Raw genomic sequence first — 22604 nt, 5'->3', positions numbered from 1 at the left:
TGCCCAAGCTGGAGTGCAGTGGTGTGATCTTGGCTCACTGCAACTTCCGCCTCCCAGGTTCAAGCGATTCTCCTGCCTCAGCCTCCCCAGTAGCTAGGACTACAGGTATGGGCCACCATGCCAGGCTAATGTTTTGTATTTTTAGTAGAGATGGGGTTTCACCATGTTGGCCAGGCTGGTCTCAAACTCCTGACCTCAAGTGATTCATCTGTCTCGGCCTCCCAAAGTGCCGAGATTACAGGCGTGAGCCACCGCGCCTGGTTTGATTTTAACCACTTTACATTTCACCTGGCCATCAGAGTAAATCTAAATAAAATTGTTAGCATCAGGCACATCCCATGCTTAAAACCTCTCTGGCGCAACAGGGTCAATATTAAATCCAAGGTTGGCTTTTGAGGCACTTTGCAGTCTGTTCCTAGCTAATCTCTCCATCCTCATTTCCTATCCTCTGCCCCCTGTACTATGCTTAGAACTTCACTGAATCTCTCACTGGCCTCCAAACATACTGTGCCCTGTCACTGCTTTTTGCATATGCTGCTTCCTCTACCTGGAATACTCTTCCCCACCTGGGCCAGGAAAATGGCAACTATTCCCTCAAGATACAGCATAGATGTCACTGCTGTGAAAGTCAGCTAGGGTAAGCACCGCTCCAGTCCCTTGGGCAGAGGTAGTCACCCCCTTCTTTTTGCCCAGAGAGTCACTTAGTTGTGCTACAATTATGACACTTGTTACAGAAGATTGTGATTTATCTGCTTAGGTGCGTGAGTTCAAGGGCAGGGATTATGTCTTCTTCTTTTTGGCATGGTGTGCTTGAAAGTGCTTGATGCATAATTTGTCGAATGAAAGATGACATCTTTGGAATTGCTGTGAACTTGTGGATGAACAATTGATTAGCTCTCTACCCACTTTCCATTTACCCCTGATAGCACTGACAAGTTCACCACTACTTGGGATGTGTTGGTCCTATATTTGATCTTTTCCTAAAAGATCATCAGGAGAAAAGAGACTAGTACCTACCAACTATATTTCTTTACTCCCATTACTCTAATTATCTTGGAGAGGAATAAAAACTGTTCTTAAAAATTACCTTAGAGAAAAAGGTACTTTTCAGGGTGGGAAATAACCTTATACATTTTTTTTTTTTTTTTTGAGACGGAGTCTCGCTCTGTCGCCCAGACTGGAGTGCAATGGCGTGATCTTGGCTCACTGCAAGCTCCACCTCCTGGGTTCACACCATTCTCCTGCCTTAGCCTCCCGAGTAGCTGAGACTACTGGCGCCCACCACCACGCCCGGCTAATTTTTTGTATTTTTAGTAGAGATGGGGTTTCACCGTGTTAGCCAGGATGGTCTCGATCTCCTGACCTCGTGATCTGCCCGCCTCGGCCTCCCAAAGTGCTGGGATTACAGGCGTGAGCCACCATGCCCGGCCCCTTATAAATATTTTTAAACAGTCATTTGATAGCATTGTAGCTGCTTTTCTCAGGAGTCCGCTTACTTTGCAGTTGTTTTCTTCATTGTGTGAATAGCCCCCTCTTCTTGGCTCCAGGGCTTTTGCCTGCACACAGCAGACACAACAGTCCGTCCGGGCACCTGACCCACAGCCGCAGCAGCAGCAAAGGCAGTGTGGAGGAGATCATGTCACAGCCAAAGCAGAAGGAGCTGGCAGGCAGCGTGCGGCAGAAGATGCTTCTCGACTACAGTGTGTACATGGGCAGGTGTGTCCCCCAGGAAAGCCGAAGCCCCCAGAGGAGCCCCCTGCAGAGTGCGGAGAGCAGCCCCACAGCTGGGAAGAAGGTAAAGCTGGCTGCTGGGCCGGATGTTTTTCACTTTTCGACTTAGACACATTTCTTCATGCATAAGTGCTCCGAAGCCCTGTTCTGGGCACTGGGATAACAGTGGTACACAAGACAGAGAAGGACCCTGCCTTTGGGGAACTTGTAATCTACTCAGGAAGACAGCAAGAAACAAGCACCAGGTGGTGGGAAGAATGAAAATAAAGTCAGACAAGGGAGGAGGGGAAGTGGCCAGAACTGCTATTTTATTTATTTATTTATTTATTTTTAATTGTAAAAAGTTTGTACTGTTTTTCTCTGCTACTTTGGATGGGTGGTCAGGAAGGGCCTCTTTGAGGAGGTGACTTTTGGGCACAGACCTGTTGGTCATGGGGGGAGCGAGCCATGGTGATGGGTGTGGGAGGAGCACTCCAGGTGGGAAAAGCAGCAACCCAAGGGCCCGCTGCAGGCATGTGCTTGGAATATTCGAGGAACAGCAAGGAGGCCTGGCCAGACAGTGAGCAAGAGAAATGGGGAGGCAGGGAGGCTGGAGGATCAAGATGGGAGGCCATGGGAGGGTTCTGAGCAGGGTATGATGTTGACTGATGTAAGTATAAAAAGATAAGTGGCTCTTGGTGGAGAACTGGCTGTAGAGGGAAAGAAGGAGTGGGAGGTGACTGTCATAGTGAAGGCTGGACCAACGTGAAGGTAGTGACAGTAGGTGATGAGGAGAGGCTGGGCTGGGGTGTGCGTGGCAGGAGGCGCTGGCTGGATTTGCTGACGTGAGAGAACGCAGAGGCCAAGATTTGCACTTTGACCTGAGCAACTGTTACAGTTGTTACAGAATCACTAGGGGTTGTTACAGAATCACTGGTGATTCAGGTCTCATTCCTCTATAACCATTGTATTTTCAAATTCTCAATCTCCTCGGCTATGCCCAGTGCTTTTGAAGATTTACCATGAACATTCTTTACAAAGTGTAAGCAGACATGGACTTAGGATCATCTCTGATAAGATAACTCCTGTAAGCTGCCAGATGCCAGGCTCTGTTAGGCACTTTAATAGAATTACTCTGCTCTCTTGAGCAGTCCTGCAAACTAGACAGGATTGTCTCCATTTTGTAAGTGGAGAAACTGAGGCTTGATGAAGTTAGGTAGCCTAGTCACACAGTTGTTAAGTGATGGAGTGTGCAAAACCTGACCTGAGACCCCAGGGGCCCCTTGGCTCGCTGAGACTATTTTGCTGGGTTATTCTGAAAGCCTGCTTGGCCTGAGGCCTCCTGCCTCTGCTTTGCACAATATTCAGAGTCACAGTCTCTGCCTGGGGGACACTTAGCCTCTCTTTCATATCCAGGTGTTTGACCTCTTTTTTTTTGAGACAAGGTCTCGCTGTGTCACCCAGGCTGGAGTGCAGTGTCGTGAACATGGCTCATTGCAACCTCGACCTCCTGGGCTCAAGTGATCCTCTCACCCTCCTGGGCTCAGCCTCCCAAGTAGCTGGAACTACAGGTGTGCACCACCATGCCCAGCTAATTTTTGTATTTTTTTGTAGAGATGGGGTTTCACCATGTTGCCCAGTCTGGTCTTGAACTCCTGAGCTCAAGAGATCCACCTGCCTCGGCCTCCCAAAGTGCTGAGATTACAGGCATGAGCCACCGCCCTTGGCTGTGTTTGACCTCTTACAATGACCATGTGTATTTCTGTTCTTAATGAGAAGCAAGCCGTTGCTCTTTATCCGTTGATCCTCTTCAGTGTGGAAGAGGTCACTCACCTGATCTGTTTGAATTTGTCAGGGCAGTAAAAGACCATATGCGTCTGCTGGCCTGCGACCCACTACCTCTGCACTGAGTCACCCCGGCTTTAGTGGAAGCAGACCTCCCTCTAGGCAAGAGTGGGGTAATATAAAACTTTTCTACAAATGGTCCTGTTTACCACTGTTGAGTTTCCCCTCCTTCCAAATGCTAGGCTGTCAGCTGTCTGGACTCTCATCAGACTCAAGAAAATCAAGAGGAGAATTGTGCACTGACATAAGAAAATTATCCAATAAAATGCTTCCTTTTTGAAAGATTTCCCCAAATTAAAAAACAAACCTAATTTTAGAGCTTTGTTTCCTTGGTTTGTGTTACATGTGCATATTGTATGCTGTGTTCACTGGGGTCCCTGATGTCACAGCCCAGCATTGCTGTCAGGGGCTCTCTTGTTCTAGCCACCTGGCACTTACCCTTTAAGCACCCAGACGTTTTTTTCCCTCTTCTAAGTCTGATGACTTTTTTTTTTGAGATGGAGTTTTGCTTTTTCCCCAGGCTGGAGTGCAATGGCGTGATCTTGGCTTACTGCCATCTCCGCCTCCCAGGTTCAAGCAATTCTTCTGCCTCAGCCTCCTGAGTAGCCAGGACTACAGTCACACGCTACGACGTCCGGCTAATTTTGTATTTTTAGTAGAGACGGAGTTTCACAATGTTGGCCAGGCTGGTCTTGAACTCTGACCTCTGGTGATCCACTCTCCTCGGCCTCCCAAAGTGGTGGCATTACAACGTGAGCCACTATGCCTGGCCTCTGATGAAATTTTTTTTTCTTTCTTTAGATGGAGTCTCGCTCTGTCGCCCAGACTGGAGTGCAGTGGTGCTGAAAATTTGAATTACAAAATATCACTATTTTGGGGGGCAAGGGCCTAGTTTTCCAAATGTTTAGTGCCTGGTTTGGGAGGGGATTTAATTCAGGAAACAAGGAAACTCTTTTTTAAAAAATGTCTGAAAGTGCAATGGTACTGCTTCCAGCATGGGTACATCAGGAAGAGACCCCACAGGTCGGCTGCAGATTTGCTCAGGGGTGTGAGTCCAGGGAGGCTGCTGGTTCTGTGTGCCCTGCATTGCCTGCCTGGGAGAGAGTCCATGGTGCCTGTCCTCCAGTAGTGAGGCTCTGGTGTTCAGGTTACATAAGGCACTTCCACTCTCCATTTCAACAGACAGTTTTAAAAAATGTTAGAGATAATATTAACATATGCTACCCCGATATGGAGAGTCCTGTTCTTATTACTAGTCATGCTCATCATCTCATATCTATAAACTGGATTACAAGATATTATTACCTGTTTGGTGTTATCAGAAGATGAGAATGTTACAAAGCAAATAGGAGTCAAATAGAAACCAGGAAGTCTGTAACTGGCAGAATAGTTTTCCAGGGCTTCCCTTACTGCCCCCACAAAGTAGGCTTTTTAAACACTTAGAAGTTGAATTGGAAAATGTTTATGTTGCACCAAGTAAAAAAATGAAGCTTTATATCCAATTTAAAAATAAATTTTAAAAAGAATACAGACAAGAGTGCTAAAACAAATCAGTGGAGAGAAAGAATAGTCTCTTCAACAAATGGTGCGGGAACAACTGGATATCTACGGGCAAGAGAATGGAGTTGGCCCTCTACCTCACACCATACATAAAAATTAACTCAAAATGGATCATAAACCTCAATGTAAGAGCTAAAACCATAAAACTGTCAAAACAGAAGTAAAATTTGTGACTTTGGGTTCAGTAAACCTTCTTAGCTAAGATACTAAAAGCATAAGCAACCAAAGAAAAGATAGGTAAATTGGACTTCATCAAAATTAAAAACTTTTGTGCTGCCAACAATACCATCAAGAAAGTGAAAAGATAACCCACAGGATGGGAGAAAATGTTTACAAATCATTTATCTGATAAGGGTCTGGTACCTAGAAATATAAAGGACTGGTACCTAGAAATGTATAAAGGACTCTTACAATTCAATAACAAAGAGATAAACAACCAGATTAAGAAACGGGGCTGGGTGCAGTGGCTCGCGCCTGTAAGCTGAACACTTTAGGAGGCCAAGGCAGGAGGATCACTTGAGCTCAGGAGTTCGAGACCAGCCTGGGCAACATATTGAGACTCCATCTCTACAAAAAAGAAGAAAAAAAAAATTAGCCAGACATAGTGGCATGTGCCTGCAGTCCCAGCTACTCAGAAGGCTGAATCAGGAGAATTGCTTGAGTCAGGGAGGTCAGAGCTGCAGTGATTAGTGATTGCACCACTGCACTCCAATCTGAGCAACAGAACAAGACCCTGTCTCAAAAAATAAAAGGGTAAAGGATCTGAATAGACATTTCTCCAAAGAAGATAAACTAATGCCCAAATAAGCAAGCACATGAAAAGATGCTCAGTATCATTAGTCATCAAGGAAATGTGAATCAAAACCATAGTCAGATGTCACTTTACACCCACCCAGATGGCCACAATGAAAAAGACAGATGATAGCCAGGCACAGTGGTGGCTCACACTTGTAATCCCAACACTTTGGGAGGCTGAGGCGAATGGATCACTTGAGCTCAGGAGTTCGAGACCAGCCTGGGCAAGATGACAAAACTCCATCTCTACCAAATAAATAAATAAATAATAAAAATTTTTAAAAAGATAGATGATAACAAGTATTAGTGAGGATGTAGAGAAATCGGAATCCTCGGCCGGGTGCGGTGGCTCACGCATATAATCCTAGCACAGGCCGAGGCGGGTGGACTGCCTGAGCTCAGGAGTTTGAGGCCAGCCTGGGCAACATGGCGAAATCCCATCTCTACTAAAAATACAAAAAATTAGCCAGGCGTGGTGGCGCATGCCTGTAATCCCAACTACTGGGGAGGCTGAGGCATGAGAATCACTTGAACCTGGGAGGCAGAGGTTACAGGGAGCCAAAATCATGCCGCTTCACTCCAGCCTGGACGACAGAGTGAGACTCTGCCTCAAAAAAGAAAGAAAGAAAGAAAGAAAGAAATTGGAGTCCTCATACGTTGCTGGCAGGAATGTAAAATGGTCTGGCCGCTGTAGGAAATAGTTTGGTATTTCCTCAAAAAGTTAAACAGAGTCACCATATGAGCCAGCAGTTCCACTCCTAGATATATATCCAAGAGAAATGAAAATACATGTTTACACAAACACTTGTACACAAATATTTATAGTAGCATTATTCACAATAGCCAAAAGTGGAAAATGGTGGGGCACAGTGGCTTGCGCCTGTAAGCCCAGCACTTTGGAAGGCTGAGGTGGGCGGATCACTTGAGGCCAGGAGTTCGAGACCAGCCTGGCCAATATGGCGAAACCCCATCTCTACTAAAAAGACAAAAATTAGCCGGGCGTAGTAGTGCATGCCTGTAGTCCCAGCTACTTGGGAGGCTGAGGCACAAGAATGGCTTGAACTCAGGAGGCATAGGTTGCAGTGAGCCGAGATCACGCCACTGCACTCCAGCCTGGATGACACAGCAAGACTCTGTTTAAAAAAACAAAACAAAACAAAAGTGGCAAACAACCCATATTTCCATTAACTGGTGAGTGGATAAAGTGTGCTATATGCATGGACGATAATATTATTATGCAATAAAAATAAGTTTATTATGCAATAAAAAGGAGGCACTGCTACAACATGGATATGCCTTGAAAACATTAGTGAAGGGAGTCAGTCACAAAAGAACACATTGTATGTCTTCATTTATAGGAAATGTCTGGAATAGGCAAATTCATAGAGACAAACTAGTTGTTTCCTAGACTGGTGGGCAGGGGGATGGGGAGGAGTTGGGGAGGAATAGGGAGTGACTGCTAATGGATACAGGGCTTATTTGGGGAGTGATGAAAATGTTCTAAAATTGACTGTGGTGATAGCTACACAACTCTCAATATACTGAAAACTATTGAATTGTACTCTATTTTCAAAAATTATTTTTGTGGTAAAATACATAAAGTTTGCCATCTTAATCATTTTAAAATGTATGGTTCAGTAGAATTAAATACATTCATAATGTTATGCATTGACCACCACCATTCTCTTTAACTTGTATAATTGAAACTCTATACTCATTAAACAGTAACTCCCCTGTCCCCCTCCTCCCAGCCCCTGGCAACCACCATTCCCTGTCTCTCGGATTTTAACTATCCTAAGTACCTCATATAAGTAGAATTATACAGTATTTGTCTTTTTGTGACTGACTTGTTTCACTTAGCCTAATGCCCTCAAGATTCATCCATGTGGTAGCGTAAGTCAGAATCGCCTTCCTTTTTGAGGCTGAATCATGCTCCATTGTGTGTGTACCCCATTTTGCTTATCCATTCCTCCATTGGTGGGTGCTTGGCTTGCTTCCACATTTTAGCTATTGTGAACGATGCTGCTCTGAACATCAGTGTACACATATCTTGTTTTGAGACCCTGCTTTCAAATATGTTGGGGTATATAGCCAGGAGTGAAATTAGTGCATCTTAAGGGTAATTCTGTTTAAATTGTTTAAGGAACCGCAATACTGTTTTCCACAGCAGCTATGGAAGGATGGACAAATTGTATGATCTATGAATTACATCTAAGTAAAACTGTAAAAAAAAAAAAATACAAAACCAGCCAGGCATGGTGGCTTACGCCTGTAATCTCAGCACTTTGGGAGGCCAAGGCAGGCAGATCACCCGAAGTTGGGAGTTTGAGACCAGCCTGACCACCATGGAGAAGCCCCGTCTCTACCAAAAATACAAAAAATTAGCCGGGCGTGGTAGTGAATGCCTGCAATACCAGCTACTTGGGAGGCTGAGGTAGCCTCCCTTGAACCTGGGAGGCGGAGCTTGCAGTGAGCCGAGATCGCGCCACTGCACTCCAGCCTGGGCGACAGAGCGAGACTCCTTCTCAAAGAATACAAAGCCATGTAGCCAGATCTAATTTTGCTTTTTTTTTTTTAAGACAGAGTCTTGCTCTATTGCCAGGGTGGAGTACAGTGGCACGGTCTCGGCCCACTGCAACCTCTGCCTCCTGGGCTCAAGCGATTCTCCTGCCTCAGCCTCCTGAGTAGCTGAGGCACACACCATCACGCCCAGCTAATTTTTGTATTTTTGGTAGAGACGGGACTTCACCATGTTGGCCAGGATGGTCTCAATCACTCAAATCACTCCGTGATTTGCCCGCCTTGGCCTCCCAAAGTGCTGGGATTACAGGCATGAGCCATGACGCCCAGCCTAATTTTGCTTTTTAAAAGTTCTATATTCTTAAATGTATATATACACTGAAAAGAGACTGAAAGAAAATATAGTAAAAATGTTTTAAATAATGTTTAAAATGTTTTAAATCTGAGTAGCGGGATTATGGGTGTCTCTACAGTGAATATGCATTGTTTTTATAATCAAGGGAAACAAACACACAGGGGTAGGGTCCTCCGCTGTGTCATCTCCTGGACCACACTGTCCCTTGTGCAACCCCCACTGGCGGTACACTGGGTGCGGCCAAAAAGGAGTGGGGGCACTACATACTCTTTGTAACAGAAAAACTGGGCTGGCCTCCTGGCCATTTGTAATAGGAAATGTTACACCACAGACTTCAGTGAATCTGTCCTACTTTAGTTTTAGAGGTTAGTTTTAAACAACATATATCCCAAGAGCAACGCAGTTTTGATGGGCTTGCTTCAGCTTCAAACCACTGAATTTTCTCTACACTTATTTGGAAGCCATTTTTGGAAAGTTACCATTTCTTAGTGTGTTTATACAGTTGAGACGGCGAAATGAATATGCTCCACACATTTCATCCTATAGCCAAATGGCGATATTAGGAAATGTATGCACATTGATTCTTTAAGCTCTTAAATTTTTAAGACATTCGTTGGGCCTTCCTAGCAGGCTGTTGAATCCAGGTTTCGCTCATAAAGCTTCTTTGATGCATTATAGATGTTCTGCTCTGGAATTTTTCTTTGTTCCCAATGAGTCTGTGGAGAGAAGCTTGCTTTGGAAAAAGGAACTGTTGAAAAAACAACCTGCTTGTCGGTTATTTCAGAAATTTGTTTACCACATCATATGCCATTGGCTTGGACATACATTTTGAAATAGCCTTTGTTTCTTGCTATTTTGTGCTAAAACTGTTTCCTGTGAGTAACTAGGGTTGTAAAGAAAGGCTAATAAAGGGTAGATGCTCCCTCTAGGGAAGGGAAAAAGTAACTTATTCTCTTGTATAACCTACAAATCTAAATTAAGACACGTGGTGTCTTACGTGGGCAGCAACTTAGTACTGTCTGAGGGGCCAGGTGGTCATTGCCCTTGGATGAGTGTTTATGCAGAAGTCTGTATAAATAATCGGATGGGACTCAAAGACAGTAACCTCAGAAAAGCTGAGCGAGTTACCCTTGGGGCTGGGAAGGAGATGTTCAGTCAGAGAGAAAAGGGATTCAAAAAAACAGCGCAAGTTGTGGCATGGCCAAGCATTCACCGCTGCAGACTCTAGCCCTTCCATCCAGGACCTAGTGGTGGAAAATGTCTTGGTTAATGACAGAAAACGTCACAGCACTAGAAAAGCCCAGATAGAATAATCCATGTCCATTAAGAAGGGTGAGGCAGATCTATGTCTTCTGAAATGGGCTGACCAGCATGCCTTCTTTTTTAAACCTTTTTTTTTTTTTAAATGAGACTCACCAATGTTCATAAGGGAGACCTTTGAAAACTCGAATGTGAAGGACTCCTGTAGAATATAAAGTCATGCAGTGACATGTGATTGAAAAATTTAAGCAAACCCTAGGCCCCCCAGAAAGAGAGGGCACAGGCTGTGGCAATGTATCTGGAGTTGGTTCCTGCTGGTGGGTTCATGGTCTCGCTGACTTCAAGAATGAAGTCGCGGACCTTTGCGGTGAGTGTTACAGCTCTTAAAGGTGGCACGGACCCAAAGAGTGAGCAGTAGAAAGGTTTATTGTGAAGAGCAAAAGGACTAAGCTTCCACAGCGTGTAAGGGCATCCAAGGGGATTGCTGCGGTTGCTGGCTGGGGTGGCCAGCTTTCATTCCCTTATTGTCCCCTCCCATGTTCTGTTTTTGTCCTATCAGAATGCCGTTTTTTCAATCCTCTCTGCGATTGGCTACTTTTAGGATCCTGCTGATTGGTGCATTTTACAGGGCACTGATTGGTGCATTTTATAATCCTCTTGCTAGCTACAGAGTGCTGATTGGTACGTTTTTACAGAGCACTGATTGGTGCATTTTACAATCCTCTTGCTAGCTACAGAGTGCTGATTGGTGCGTTTTTACAATCCTCTTGTAAGACAGAAAATTTCTCCACTCCACCCAGGAAGTCCAGCTGGCCTCACCTCTCAGCAAGACTAGCAGAGGGGTGGGACTGAGCAGTGTGCTGGCTCAGGCACAGCTCAATGACTGGTGAACACCAAGCTTCAGAATGAGTGCACGGAGCTATGTGCTGTAGACCTTGGGAGTACTCACAAACAATTGGATCTGCAGGTTCAAATCCATACACACCAAGCAACAACGTGTGCACCATACCACTGACCCAGGCACACAGCTTCAATGTGGGCACAGTCACAGCTGCTCAGAATGGATAGCACTGGCATGAATGCACAAGCACAAAGCGTGGAGGTGATGAGAGTGTCTGGTGTGTGTTATAGCTGCAGCCAGCCCATGAGGGCAGAACAGATGCACTTATAGAAGCCATAGGGGGAGGGGAAAGGGGGAATAATTCACAGATTCTGCATTTCTAAATCTTTTCATCTTTGCTTTCCAAAGCTCATTGTTTCTGTAAGGCTACAGTCTAATTAGAGACCTCAGCACAGGAAAATGTCTGCCATATCAGGGGGCCAGCTACCCTTTCCCCACCCCCACCGCCACACACAGGACAGAGCAGATAGAGGATGGGAGAACAGGACTCTGTGTCAGGCGCTGCACTCATTTCTAAAATGGAAGTAAAGTTCCTGTCTTTCCAGGGTATTGTGAGACATGAGTGGACCTGAGACAGGAATGTGCCCATAGGGCTGGCATGTGGTCGGTGGACAGCTGCTACATTACTGAGTTCTCAGCCCGTGCCTGCACCAACCACATAAACCTTACAACACCGTCTGTAGGTGCTGCTGATTACCCCTTCTTTATCTCCATCCCTGACCCCCTCCAGGCCAGAGTGCATAGTCTAATGATTAGCCAAGGAAATCGGAGGCTCGGGTTTACTTTCTCCCCCACCTCACACATTGGCCACAGCAGATGCTTCAGATGGATTCTATCAAATGGAAGTAAGGATCAGGGTATTTCACTGGGCCGAGATTGGTGAGAACAGCTGTAGATATTTCATGGAAGCCCTGAGAGCAGCTCTCTCTGATCCAGATCTGTGGTTCTTCGTCTTGCCTGTTCATTACATTACCAAGGGAGCGTCTGAAACTCCTGATGTCCACTGAAATCAGTGACTCTGGGGGTAGGATCCAGGCATCAGTATTTTTAAGCATCCCGGGAGTATTTTGACCTCACAGGGTTCAGGCTGAACTTGAGTCCTGGCCACTGGGGAACTGTGGCGTCTGCCTGGATGAGCACCAGCTTGACAATTACACGTCCAAGCCTTAGCTTGAAGAAAGATGGGCAGGCATCTTTCAGTGTCACTGAAGCATAATGTTGATACCAAGCTAATTTGGAGGCAGAGCAGTTTGGCTAAGCTAATTGTATGAAATATTAGCTGGTTTACAGGAAGACTGGTAGAAAAAGAAAACAGACAAAGAGAAGGTTTTAGCTGTGATGGCAGCTTTCATTTCTCCCCTTTCCTAGTCACCAATATAATGTGGGACTTGTAATTTATAGGGAAGGAGTATGACTCATGCGGTCTCCTGTTTCTATAAGGAGGGACCTTCAGTGACTTTATAAAAATAAGCACCTGTCTTATTCTCCAGTTGCTTTCTAGCTAATTTTGGTCCCTTTTCTTTTGCCAGTTGCCAGAGGTTCCACCCTCTGAGGAGGAAGAACAGGAAGCCTGGGTGAATGCCTTGCTTGGAAGAATATTTTGGGACTTCTTAGGAGAGAAATACTGGTCTGATCTGGTGTCTAAGAAGATCCAAATGAAACTCAGCAAAATAAAGGTATCACTTTCCACACAAGAGGCTTCTAATCCTCTATAGTTCTTCATTTCTGGAAATTTTGTACCCTTATGTCCTAAGTGAAAAATAACTTGGTTTAAGCATATAACATATGAGGGTAGTAAGTTCTTAAACAGCGCATCTGACCTTGATCACAGACTGACCTTATGATTAACTGCATCTGGGGGCTTAGTGAACATTAATGTTTACTTATTTTCTTATTTTGCCCTCGTCGTTATCCACTCTAGGTGATAATCCAGAATTTAGTTTGGGAAAATGTGAGCTCTTATAACCGATTCGTCTAATGTAATTGTTATTTTTAAGTTGGAAATGAACTTAAATTGTACATCCAGAGCCCACCCAGCCCCACAGCAGTCTAGGCCACATGGTATATCCTCTGAGGAAAATACAGATTACTTAAGGCCTCTTAGTACACTCACTGAAGAAAATACTAGACTACTTAAGGCGTCTTAGTATATTGACTGAGGAAAACACCAGACTACTTAAGGCCTCTGTCCCAGGCTGTGCTCCCTCTCAAGCTGGGAAAGTTAGCATTGCACTTTAAATGTGTCTGTGTTTGACCTTTACTTTTTGGCCAGATGGTACTTTATTTTGGGCTCTCTCTTTCCTGAAGAAACACTCTGGTGCTAATCCAGGCCCAGTTGGAAGTGAGTTTGAACTGTGTAAGTGTGGCTGTCATTAAATAACTCATTTGCCAACCAGGAGACCTTATTGAGGATCTTGAGGTTCTTTAAAATTAAGTTTTTGACCCAATGAAGACCCAGCCAAGAAGAGTCACTTTGGATCCCAAATCTTCACTGAACACTGTCAATAGCTTAAGTCAGTAGCCCTGAAGTTGTATGGATCAGAGATATTTTTGAGATGCAGAAGCCTATGAGCTCCTTTCACTAGAAAAACACGTTGACACAAAATTTTGCCCATTATTTCAGAAAGTTCAAGGACTCTAGATTGAGAAACTGTGAACTATGGTAAACTAGATTAGAAGGAAAATATGGGCATAGAGGAGCTTCAGGTTGATTTCTGTTGTTCCTTTGGGTAAAGAACAGAGTTTTTCCTGGCCTTGTCAAGCTCTGGCTGCTGTCTGTGGGCCAGTGTCCCTTCTTCCCCAGCTCCTGAGAAAGAGGTAGGAGGGGCTGCCTTCTGAGCCAGAAGGGTGGATTTCAAGGCAGATTTTGGGGGTGGGGTCTGTTGACAGGTGTCAGCCTATTTGTGTTCCTGAGGTAGTTTGAGGGTTGAACGTGCTTCTGCTAGCCAGTTCCATAGCAGGAGACAACAAGTAGTAGTAACCCTCTGTGTTGGGAGATGCAGTGTCAGCAGCCAACCTAGATCTCACTCAGCCTCTCCCTGTTTTTGGAAATGATGGAGGGCTTGAGTTCCCAGGTCAAGGCATATGGGTAGGGCTGGCCCTGCTCTTTTCCCAGAGTCTATCTCGAGCCCTTCTCTAAGCAAGAGGGGCCCTTCCCTGAGCAGGAGGGCTGCAGTTCTTGGCAGTGTGCAAAAAGAAAGCAGGACATACTTGAACTCCAGGTGGGATGCTGCTCCCCTGCTACATGCATTCCAAAACCGACTTGAGCCAGGACTGCTGGTGCACACCTGTAGTCCCAGATACTTGGGTTGCTGAGGCATGAGGATGACTTGAACCCAGGAGTTCTGAGCTATGATCGCACCACCAAACTCCAGCCTGGGTGACAGAGCAAGACTCTCATCTCTAAAAACAACACCACCACCAACAGAACCAAACTGGTTTGAGAGGTCCCACCCTTCTCTCTTGAGCTGGAAGTCCACAGAGCCTCTGCCCTATTTGTGAAGGTGCCCCCCTCCTCCTGGAGAAAGTTGAGGGAAAGTCTGTTTTCATTTTCTCCCGTTGATAATCATGGAGGCGTTGATAGTTCACAGACTTAAACTTCCTTTTGTTTTTTGAGGTCAGAAGTACTAACAGGTTAGAATGGAGAAGTGTGGCCTAGATCCAGCCATGCCAGAGGCTAGAGGTGGGCATTGTGTTCCCTCAGTGTGTTCCCTCCATGCCCTCCACCCCCACCTCCTGATCTGCTGCACTGTGAAGTGCCTGCAGACCAGAGGAGCCCCTGGTTATGGAATAAACAGGAAAGCAGAAGGACATTACCAAATTCTGAAGCTGTCACCACCCCTATGAAAAGAACCAATTGCCACCAAATATCCAAGTACCCCTGGGAGGAACTAAGCCTTAAGCCTAGTAGTGAGTGAGTATTGGTTAATAGCCAGTCAAGAGCCAAAATGGGGATAGGGAAGTGGTATCTAGAGGAGCCTGAGCTTTCCCCTGTGACACAGATCTCCCTGATCCCCTGGTTTCCCTGGAAGGCCTGACATATGGAGAACTCTTTGCTGGCCTTGCCCTGTAGTCTTGGATTGTCAGCCTTGCACATGATCATGACTCACGTTGTAAAAAGCAGCCCTGTGTGTGCATCTGGTGCCCAGTGATGAGTTTGAAACAAGCTGAGTTTCTGCCCCAGTAGTAAGTGTGCTCTTGGCCTTAGCCAGCTGCTCAGATAACCGCCCTAGGGCCCTCAGTGGTTATGAGCCTCTTGTGCCTATGTCAGCAAATGTTGCTGAGATTGCATACAGCTTCTAACTTAGTACCCACCAGCCTGAGAACGTCCCATACCCTTGAATGCCTAGTCCCTAATTGGGTTTACTCAGGAGGGTAAAGAATGTGCCCCTGGATTTCTGTCTCACTGTGGTACCCTTTGGGTGGGAAGAAAAGAGTTTCTTGTCGACAAGAACAGGAGGAATGACCTTAACAGAAGAAGGCTGCTCAGGGGCAGGGATGTGAACTAGGAGGGGAGTGTATGAGTGCTGGAGGGTTGCTTATAGATGTTCTGGGGTCTTTGGGTTGGATAGACTGGTAAATGAATAGGAAACCAGGCCCTCTGATCTCCTCTCCCCATTCTGCTTACTAGTAGGTAGAGCCCACCTTCCCCTGCCAAGTCCTCCTCAGTCCCCAGGTCCTTCAGGTCCCTCCTTTGTCTCAGGTTCTTCCTTTGCCTTTGCAGGGACTAGAGGTTGCAGAATGGCAGGTAGTGGTTGACAGGGGAAGAGAAGGGACAGTTATGTTCCTGCTGTCTCTTTATTCACTCCTGTGGCTCAGTGTTGGACTGACATTCCCATAGAAACACGGTTGGATGTCTGGGCATGGTGGCTCATGCCTGTAATCCAGCACTTCGGGAGGCCGAAGTGGAGGAAATCTTGAGCCCAGTAGTTTGAGACCAGACTAGGCAACATAGTAAGACCCTGTCTCTACAAAAAAAAAAAAATTATCCAGGCGTGGTAGTGGCACATGCCTATAGTCCCAGCTACTCAGAAGGTTGAGCTGGGAGGATCGCTTCACCCTAGGAGGTTGTGGCTTCAGTGAACCATGATTGCACCACTGCACTCCAGCCTGAGTGACAGTGAAATCCGGTTTCAAAAAAAAAAGAAAAGAAACACCATTGGAGGTGACAGTATTCCCTGGCTCACCCTTGGAAGTCTCTCTAACTTGGCATGCTCCTGAAGCACAGCATTTGAATGACAATAGTGGACAAAAAGGACAGGGCAAGTGTGCAAGACTTTGGTTACATTCTTGGCCAAGTAGCATTTTATAGGTTGATAGAGAGGCCAACACCACTTATAACATTAATGCTTTGGAAAAAGGTTCTCCAAATATAGCAAACACCAATTCAAAACTACGCCTTTGCACACTGTCTCTACTCACATTTTGTTTGTCATAGACATTATAACCTCTTTAACATAACCCTTCCCCTCCACAAAAAATCAGAGATTACATTCTCTGATTGGTGAATCCTGAAAGCTTATGTTTCTCTGCAGAGAAACAGCTGAAGAGGTCCAGCCAAGTTAGGTATTAAATCCATGCCTGACTAGATGCTACCTCATTTTATGTGGAATATTTAGTTTACATTTAATTTTTAAAAACCTCTTAATTTTATTCTAAATTTTATAAAACTATTGTAACATTCAACTGGAAAAATACTTATGAAAATAACTAAGAGAATTCTGGGAGAAAAAAAAGGAGAGGGACTTGCCAGATTTAAAAGTATATTATAAACTAAAAGTGTATTATAAAGCTAAAGTATATTATAAAGCTAAAGTAGTCAAAGCAGTTTGATACTGGTGGAAATTCAGTACAGACTCCAGTGCAGTGGGAATTTAGTACTTAAAGGTGGCGGAACAGATTAGTAGGGCAAATGTTGGTTGCTGAATAAATAGGTTGAGATTGTTGACCAACCATTTGGGGGAAAAATTAAGCTAGATCCCTAATTTACATCTTACATTAAAATTATGAACGGAATAAATGTTTTAAGAAATACATATACATCCACAAATCCAAGCAGAGAAAATATAGATGAATTACTTCTATGATCTTGAGATGAAGTAGGAATTTTTAAGCATGATGCCAGTATTCTTAGTTATTTCCTGTAGAATAAATTCCTACGGATAGATTTGGGAGTGTGTATTAGTCAGGGTCCCAGCAGGAAGCAGATGGCACACTCAGATAAGTAACTCTGGGGAGAGTTTGCTGAAGGGAAGATTTATAAAGGTGTGGGCAGATGGAGAAAAACCCATAGGGAGAGTGCTACACTCCAGAGGTAGCAGAAGTGGGAGCTGTTACTCTCCCTGGAGCAGCAAAGGCAAGGAGAACTTGGGCAGGGCAGCTGTGTGGAGAGGCTTCCCGTGTTACAGGAGCTGTAGCCTTCAGTAGATGGGGGGGACAAATGCCCAACACTCTTCTCCGTGTGCCTCCCCATCAACTGCCCATTGGTGTATTCCATTGGCCATGCCCAACCAGAAGCTGGAGGGTAAGAGAGACCGTTGGCACAGTTCATGCAGACCAACCACTGGGGATAGAGTGTAGATCTGGCAGGGCAAACAGAAAATGTCCAGCGTGAGGTCAAAGGATGTGCTATTGTTCTTTTTTTTTTTTTTTTGAGACGGATTCTTGCTCTGTCACCCAGGCTGGAGTGCAGTGGTGCGATCTTGGCTTGCTGCAACCTCCGCCTCTCAGGTTCAAGCAATTCTCCTGCCTCAGCCTCCTGAGTAGCTGGGACTACAGGCGCGTGCCACCACACCTGGCTAATTTTTTGTATATTCAGTAGAGATGGGTTTCACCGTGTTAGCCAGGATGGTCTCAATCTCTTGACCTCGTGATCCGCCCACCTCGGCCTCCCAAAGTGCTGGGATTACAGGCGTGAGCCACTGCACCTGGCCAGCATGTGCTGTTTTTCAAGGATTTTCATACACGTGTAAGTTTGCCTATCGGATATGTAGCAATTTCTTTTCTTTTTTTTTTTTTTTGACACAGAGTCTCGCTCTGTCCTCCAAGCTGGGGTGCAGTGGCACATTCTCAGCTCACCGCAACCTCTGCCCCCAGGTTCAAGTGATCCTCCCACCTCAGCCTCTCCGAGTAGCTGGGACTACAAGTGCACGCCACCTCGCCTGGTGGATTTTTGTGTTTTTTGGTAGAGATGGGGTTTCACCATGTTGGCCAGGCTGGTCTCGAACTCCTGACCGCAAATGATCCATCCACCTTGGCCTCCCGAAGTGCTGGGATTACAGACATGAGCCACCGCACCTGACCTTGTTGTAGCAGTTTCTTACTACCCACTGAGAGTCTGAGAGAGGTCTGTTTTCCCATACTTCAGCAAATGTGGGGTACTGTTAACCAGCATGGCTGGCTCCTTCTCCATAGGTGGCCTCTGCTCAAATGCCACTCCTTAGGGAAGCCATCCCTGACCTCCTCAGCCAAAACAGCCACCCCCATGTTCCCTCTGCCCATTACCTGCTTGATGTTCTTTGCAGCACTGATCACTCTCTGGAAGTATATTGTCTATGTATTTACCTGTTTTACCTGTTTCTGCCTTTCTATTATAAACGTGAGAGCCAGGCCCTGGCCTGACCTCTTCATGGCTGTCTGGAGTATGAAGCCTAGTACATGATGTGTGCACATTACGTTTTCGTTACATAAATGATATGTCCCCAAAACATTGGCCACCATCCTCTCCGGAAGCATGTTGACTTCCAACAGCATGTTTTGTAGGATGCTCATGGGTCTCACTCATTGTTTGCTTGTTTCCTCTAGCTCCCCTACTTTATGAATGAGCTCACTCTGACGGAACTTGACATGGGCGTGGCTGTGCCAAAAATTCTCCAGGCCTTCAAGCCTTACGTTGATCACCAAGGTAACTCCTAACTGACCATTCTATGAGTGTTAAAATATATCCTTTGCTGCAGATTCAGTACCATGATGGCTTTGTGTTTGGAGGGTGTTGAGGACTTTTTAAATCATCTGTTTCATGTTGAGTGTCTTTCTGTTCTTACCAATCATGGCCTTAAAACTGATTTGGGGCCGGGCGTGGTGGCTCACGCCTGTAATTCCAGCATTTTGGGAGGCCAAGGCAGGCAGATCCACCTGAGATCAGGAATTCGAGGCCAGCCTGGCCAACATGGCGAAACACCGTCTGTACTAAAAAAGTACAAAAATTAGTCGGGCGTGGTGGCGGGTGCCTGTAATCCCAGCTACTCAGGAGGCTGAGGCAGGAGAATCGCTTGAACCCAGGAGATGGAGGTTGCAGTGAGCCAAGATCGTGCCACTGGACTCCAGCCTGGGTGACAAGAGCGAGACTCTGTCTCAAAAAAAAAAAAAAAAACAGAAAAAAAAAAAAAAAAGATTTGGAATAGATCCAAGCTCCTGTCCTAAGTCTTCTAGTCTTTTGGTTATTATAGGACCTCCTCCAGCCCAGTGATACACACATGCCAGCTGATGGGGCCTGTGCTTTTGTGGCAGTTGCAGCCCTTGACAGGGCATGAAGCAGTGGCTGGATTTCAGTTCTCCTCACCTCTCATGGCCGTCACGGGTGCAGCTGCCCCAGCCCTAGCCCCTTGCCAGGAGCTGCCTCTCCTCACATGTGTTCACATCCTTACCTCCCCTGACTTGTAGGTTCCAGATTTTTTGACTTTCATGTCTTCTGTCTTTATGTTCCTTGCTACTCCTAGTAGGTGCTCAGTACGTGTTTGAGAAATGAAGACATACAGTATATTCAAAGGCAATATTTTGAGAGTAGGGCTCCTTGCTGGAGGAAAGTTCTCAGATTTGAGTTTTTAAACATGTTACTAAGACATTATTTATGTCTGCTTTTGTGTGTGGGGGGTTAAAGAGTTGATCAGATTGTAGGGAGTTTGTGTAACATGATGATGATGTAAAGATTTGTATCTCTTATGTCACATAAACCATAAATATGGTTTGAAAAGGATCTTGACAGGGAAAATTTAGTACACAAGAGTTTGGTAAAAAAGGAATGAGCCAGGTAGGCCAGAATAGCCCATTAGCATGCAGAGAGAATTCTCACTGACGTTTTTACTGTAGCCTCCCTTGGCAAGTGAGCCTCTTTCCACTTCAACCATATTTACATTTTTCCTGAAATGGCTTAGGAACAAGATAGGAGAAAAAATAATTATAGCTTTTCAAGAGAGTGATAGTTGTTTTAAAGTAAATGTTTTATAAAATGGGTAGAGCATGGAAGCTACTTTTCTCTCTGGCTGTATCAGATGGTTCTTGAATTGTGTTTAGTGAGATCAGTTTTTCTGCTGTTGTGTACATTTGATGTAAATATGAAGAGATTTTTCTAGCACTATAGTTAGCAGCTCTAGCATATCTCTGCAGCAGTATTTGAGCTGACAACCCATCCATGCTTTTAGCATCACATCAGTTTCAGAGAAAGACAGACCAGGGTAGTATTTGCACATCCAGAGAAGTCCATCTAATTCCTGCATGTTGAGCTCACCTGTAACCCCTCAGTTATGTCTACACCTCGATGAACCTGGGTGTGTCTAGGTTTGGGAATTTCTGGTTCACTGAAAGTAAAAGTAGAAAACATTTCAATTCTTGGCAAATGGCTTAACTAGAGTGTTTTTAACCCTACGCAAAATTGTAAAAGATGCATTGGCTGAACGCGGTGGCTCATGCCTGTAATCCTAGCACTTTGAAAGGCCGAGGCAGGTGGATCACTTGAGGCCAGGAGTTCAAGACCAGCCTGGCCAACATGGTGAAACCCCATCTCTACTAAAAATACAAAAGTCAGCCGGGCATGGTGGTGCATGCCTGTAATCCCAGCCACTCAGGAGGCTGAGGCACAAGAATAGCTTGAACCCAGGAGGCAGAGGTTGCAATGAGCCAAGATTGTGCCACTGCACTCCAGCCTGGGTGACAGAGCGAGACTCTGTCTTAAAAGAAAGAAAGAAAGAAAATAACAGAGCTTTAGAAATAAGATGAAGATATAACCTCGGGCCCTAGCATCACGCTGGCCTGTAATCCCAGCTACTCGGGAGTCTGAGGCCTGGGCAACAGAGCGAGACTCTGTCTCAAAAAAAAAAAAAAAAAAAAAAAGCACCATCTATGTGTTCACTGCATAGCTAGCTGGCATCTTCACTCCATCAGTGTACAACTGCTACCTTTCTTCCTCTAACTCAGGTGGCCTCTCTATTCCTTTTTGCTCTTTGCCTCTTTAGAAATGTATAACAAGTTGGTGAATGATCAGCTAACACAAACCTCATGAGAGGCTTAAAGAAAGTAAATAATAAGTGTGCATGCTCTATTTTCTAATGTGTTAGCAGCCTCTTATCTCAGGACTGCCCTTTGCTGAATTTGTAGAAATTTCCGAGGAGAGGGGAGCAGGGCCACAACCGGGCCCCTGTGGCTTTGAACTCTGCAGCCTCTCAGGGCAGCTTTGGTCAGGCTTTGAGTAAAATTCACCAAACACCTAAGTGTCAAGCTTCTTAACTGTTCTTCTAGAGCAGGAGCTATGGTGAGACATTTCACTTTATAGATCAAAGCTTTGCCAGTTTTTAATTCATTTGAGGCTATTTAACTCCTTTCAGGGTACGTTTTTAGAGATTTGCCTGCTTGTGTAACAAGGGAGAAAATGGTATTAAAGGAACAATAAAGACATAAAGCCAGTGGGGTTTTCAAAGTTTGATCAAATCAGGTTTTTCCAAGTCCACAAATGATGCATGTATGATGATAAAACAGAAATGACCATGAAAGAAATAAATAAGCATTTTGGATTCCAGTGCTCTACAGGGGAATCTTTCCTTTTAGTGAAATCTGAATCTGGGTGACAAGCAAACTGACTCTGAAAAGCAAAGCTCACCTTCCAGGGAAATGCGACCCAGGTGAAGGAGGCTTTCACAGCTCTAAGGAGCGCCACCTCCTATGGAATCCCGTCATGTTCTTTTTAAAAATATTTCCTGGCTTGTGCTTGTTTGTCGGAGGCATATGTTCAGAAGGGATATTTTGGCCACAGCTGGTTGGATTATCCTGTCCTAGGGATGCTATTCTTGAAGCAAGAGGCAGCACTGGTTTTGAGCACCAGCTCTGGACCCTGACTACCTGGTCCACAGCTTCGTGGCCTCAAGCAAACCCCTGAACCTCTTCACTTCCTCATCTCTCAAATAGGGATTCTTTTTTTTTTTTTTGAGATGGAGTTTTACTCTTGTCTTGCAGGCTAGAGTGTGCAGTGGCACTATCTTAACTCACTGCAACCTCCACCTCCTGGGTTCAAGTGATTCTCCTGTCTCAGCCTCCCAAGTAGCTGGGATTACAGGCACCGGCCACCACGACTGGCTAATTTTTATATTTTTAGAGAGAGGGTTTCTCTGTGTTGGCCAGGCTAGTCTTGAACTCCTGACCTCAGGTGATCCACCCACCTCAGCCTCTCAAAGTGCTGGGATTACATGTATGAGCCACTGCGCCCGGCTCAAATAGGGATTCTTACAGCACCTACTTCATAAGCTTGTCGTGAGGATTAAATGAGTCAATACAGAAAAGGCACTAGAACAGCATCTGGAGCAAGGAGGAGCTCTATGCGTGCCAACTAAGGATTGTTATTATCATGGCTGCCTGTTTGCTGCTGTTAGGGCTTTTAGCATGGAGGTGGCC

The 22604-nt window shown here is 45.3% G+C and overlaps 1 protein-coding gene across 3 annotated transcripts in view; it reads left to right on the top strand.

The window, feature by feature from the left end:
* Positions 1–22604, top strand: part of TEX2 (testis expressed 2) — a 117787-nt gene that overhangs the window by 75195 nt on the left and 19988 nt on the right. For all 3 annotated transcript variants that reach the window (XM_054537257.2, XM_024234934.3, XM_054537256.2), the window contains exons 5-7: positions 1548–1795; positions 12476–12622; positions 18750–18849. In XM_054537257.2, the coding sequence (XP_054393232.2) occupies positions 1548–1795; positions 12476–12622; positions 18750–18849 (495 nt within the window). The remainder of the gene's footprint in view (positions 1–1547; positions 1796–12475; positions 12623–18749; positions 18850–22604) is intronic.

Source organism: Pongo abelii, chromosome 19 (genome assembly GCF_028885655.2).
Source record: "Pongo abelii isolate AG06213 chromosome 19, NHGRI_mPonAbe1-v2.0_pri, whole genome shotgun sequence".
Taxonomy (NCBI): domain Eukaryota; kingdom Metazoa; phylum Chordata; class Mammalia; order Primates; family Hominidae; genus Pongo; species Pongo abelii.
The sequence above is the reverse complement of the archived record's forward strand: the minus strand, read 5'-3'. Positions and strand labels throughout refer to the sequence as shown.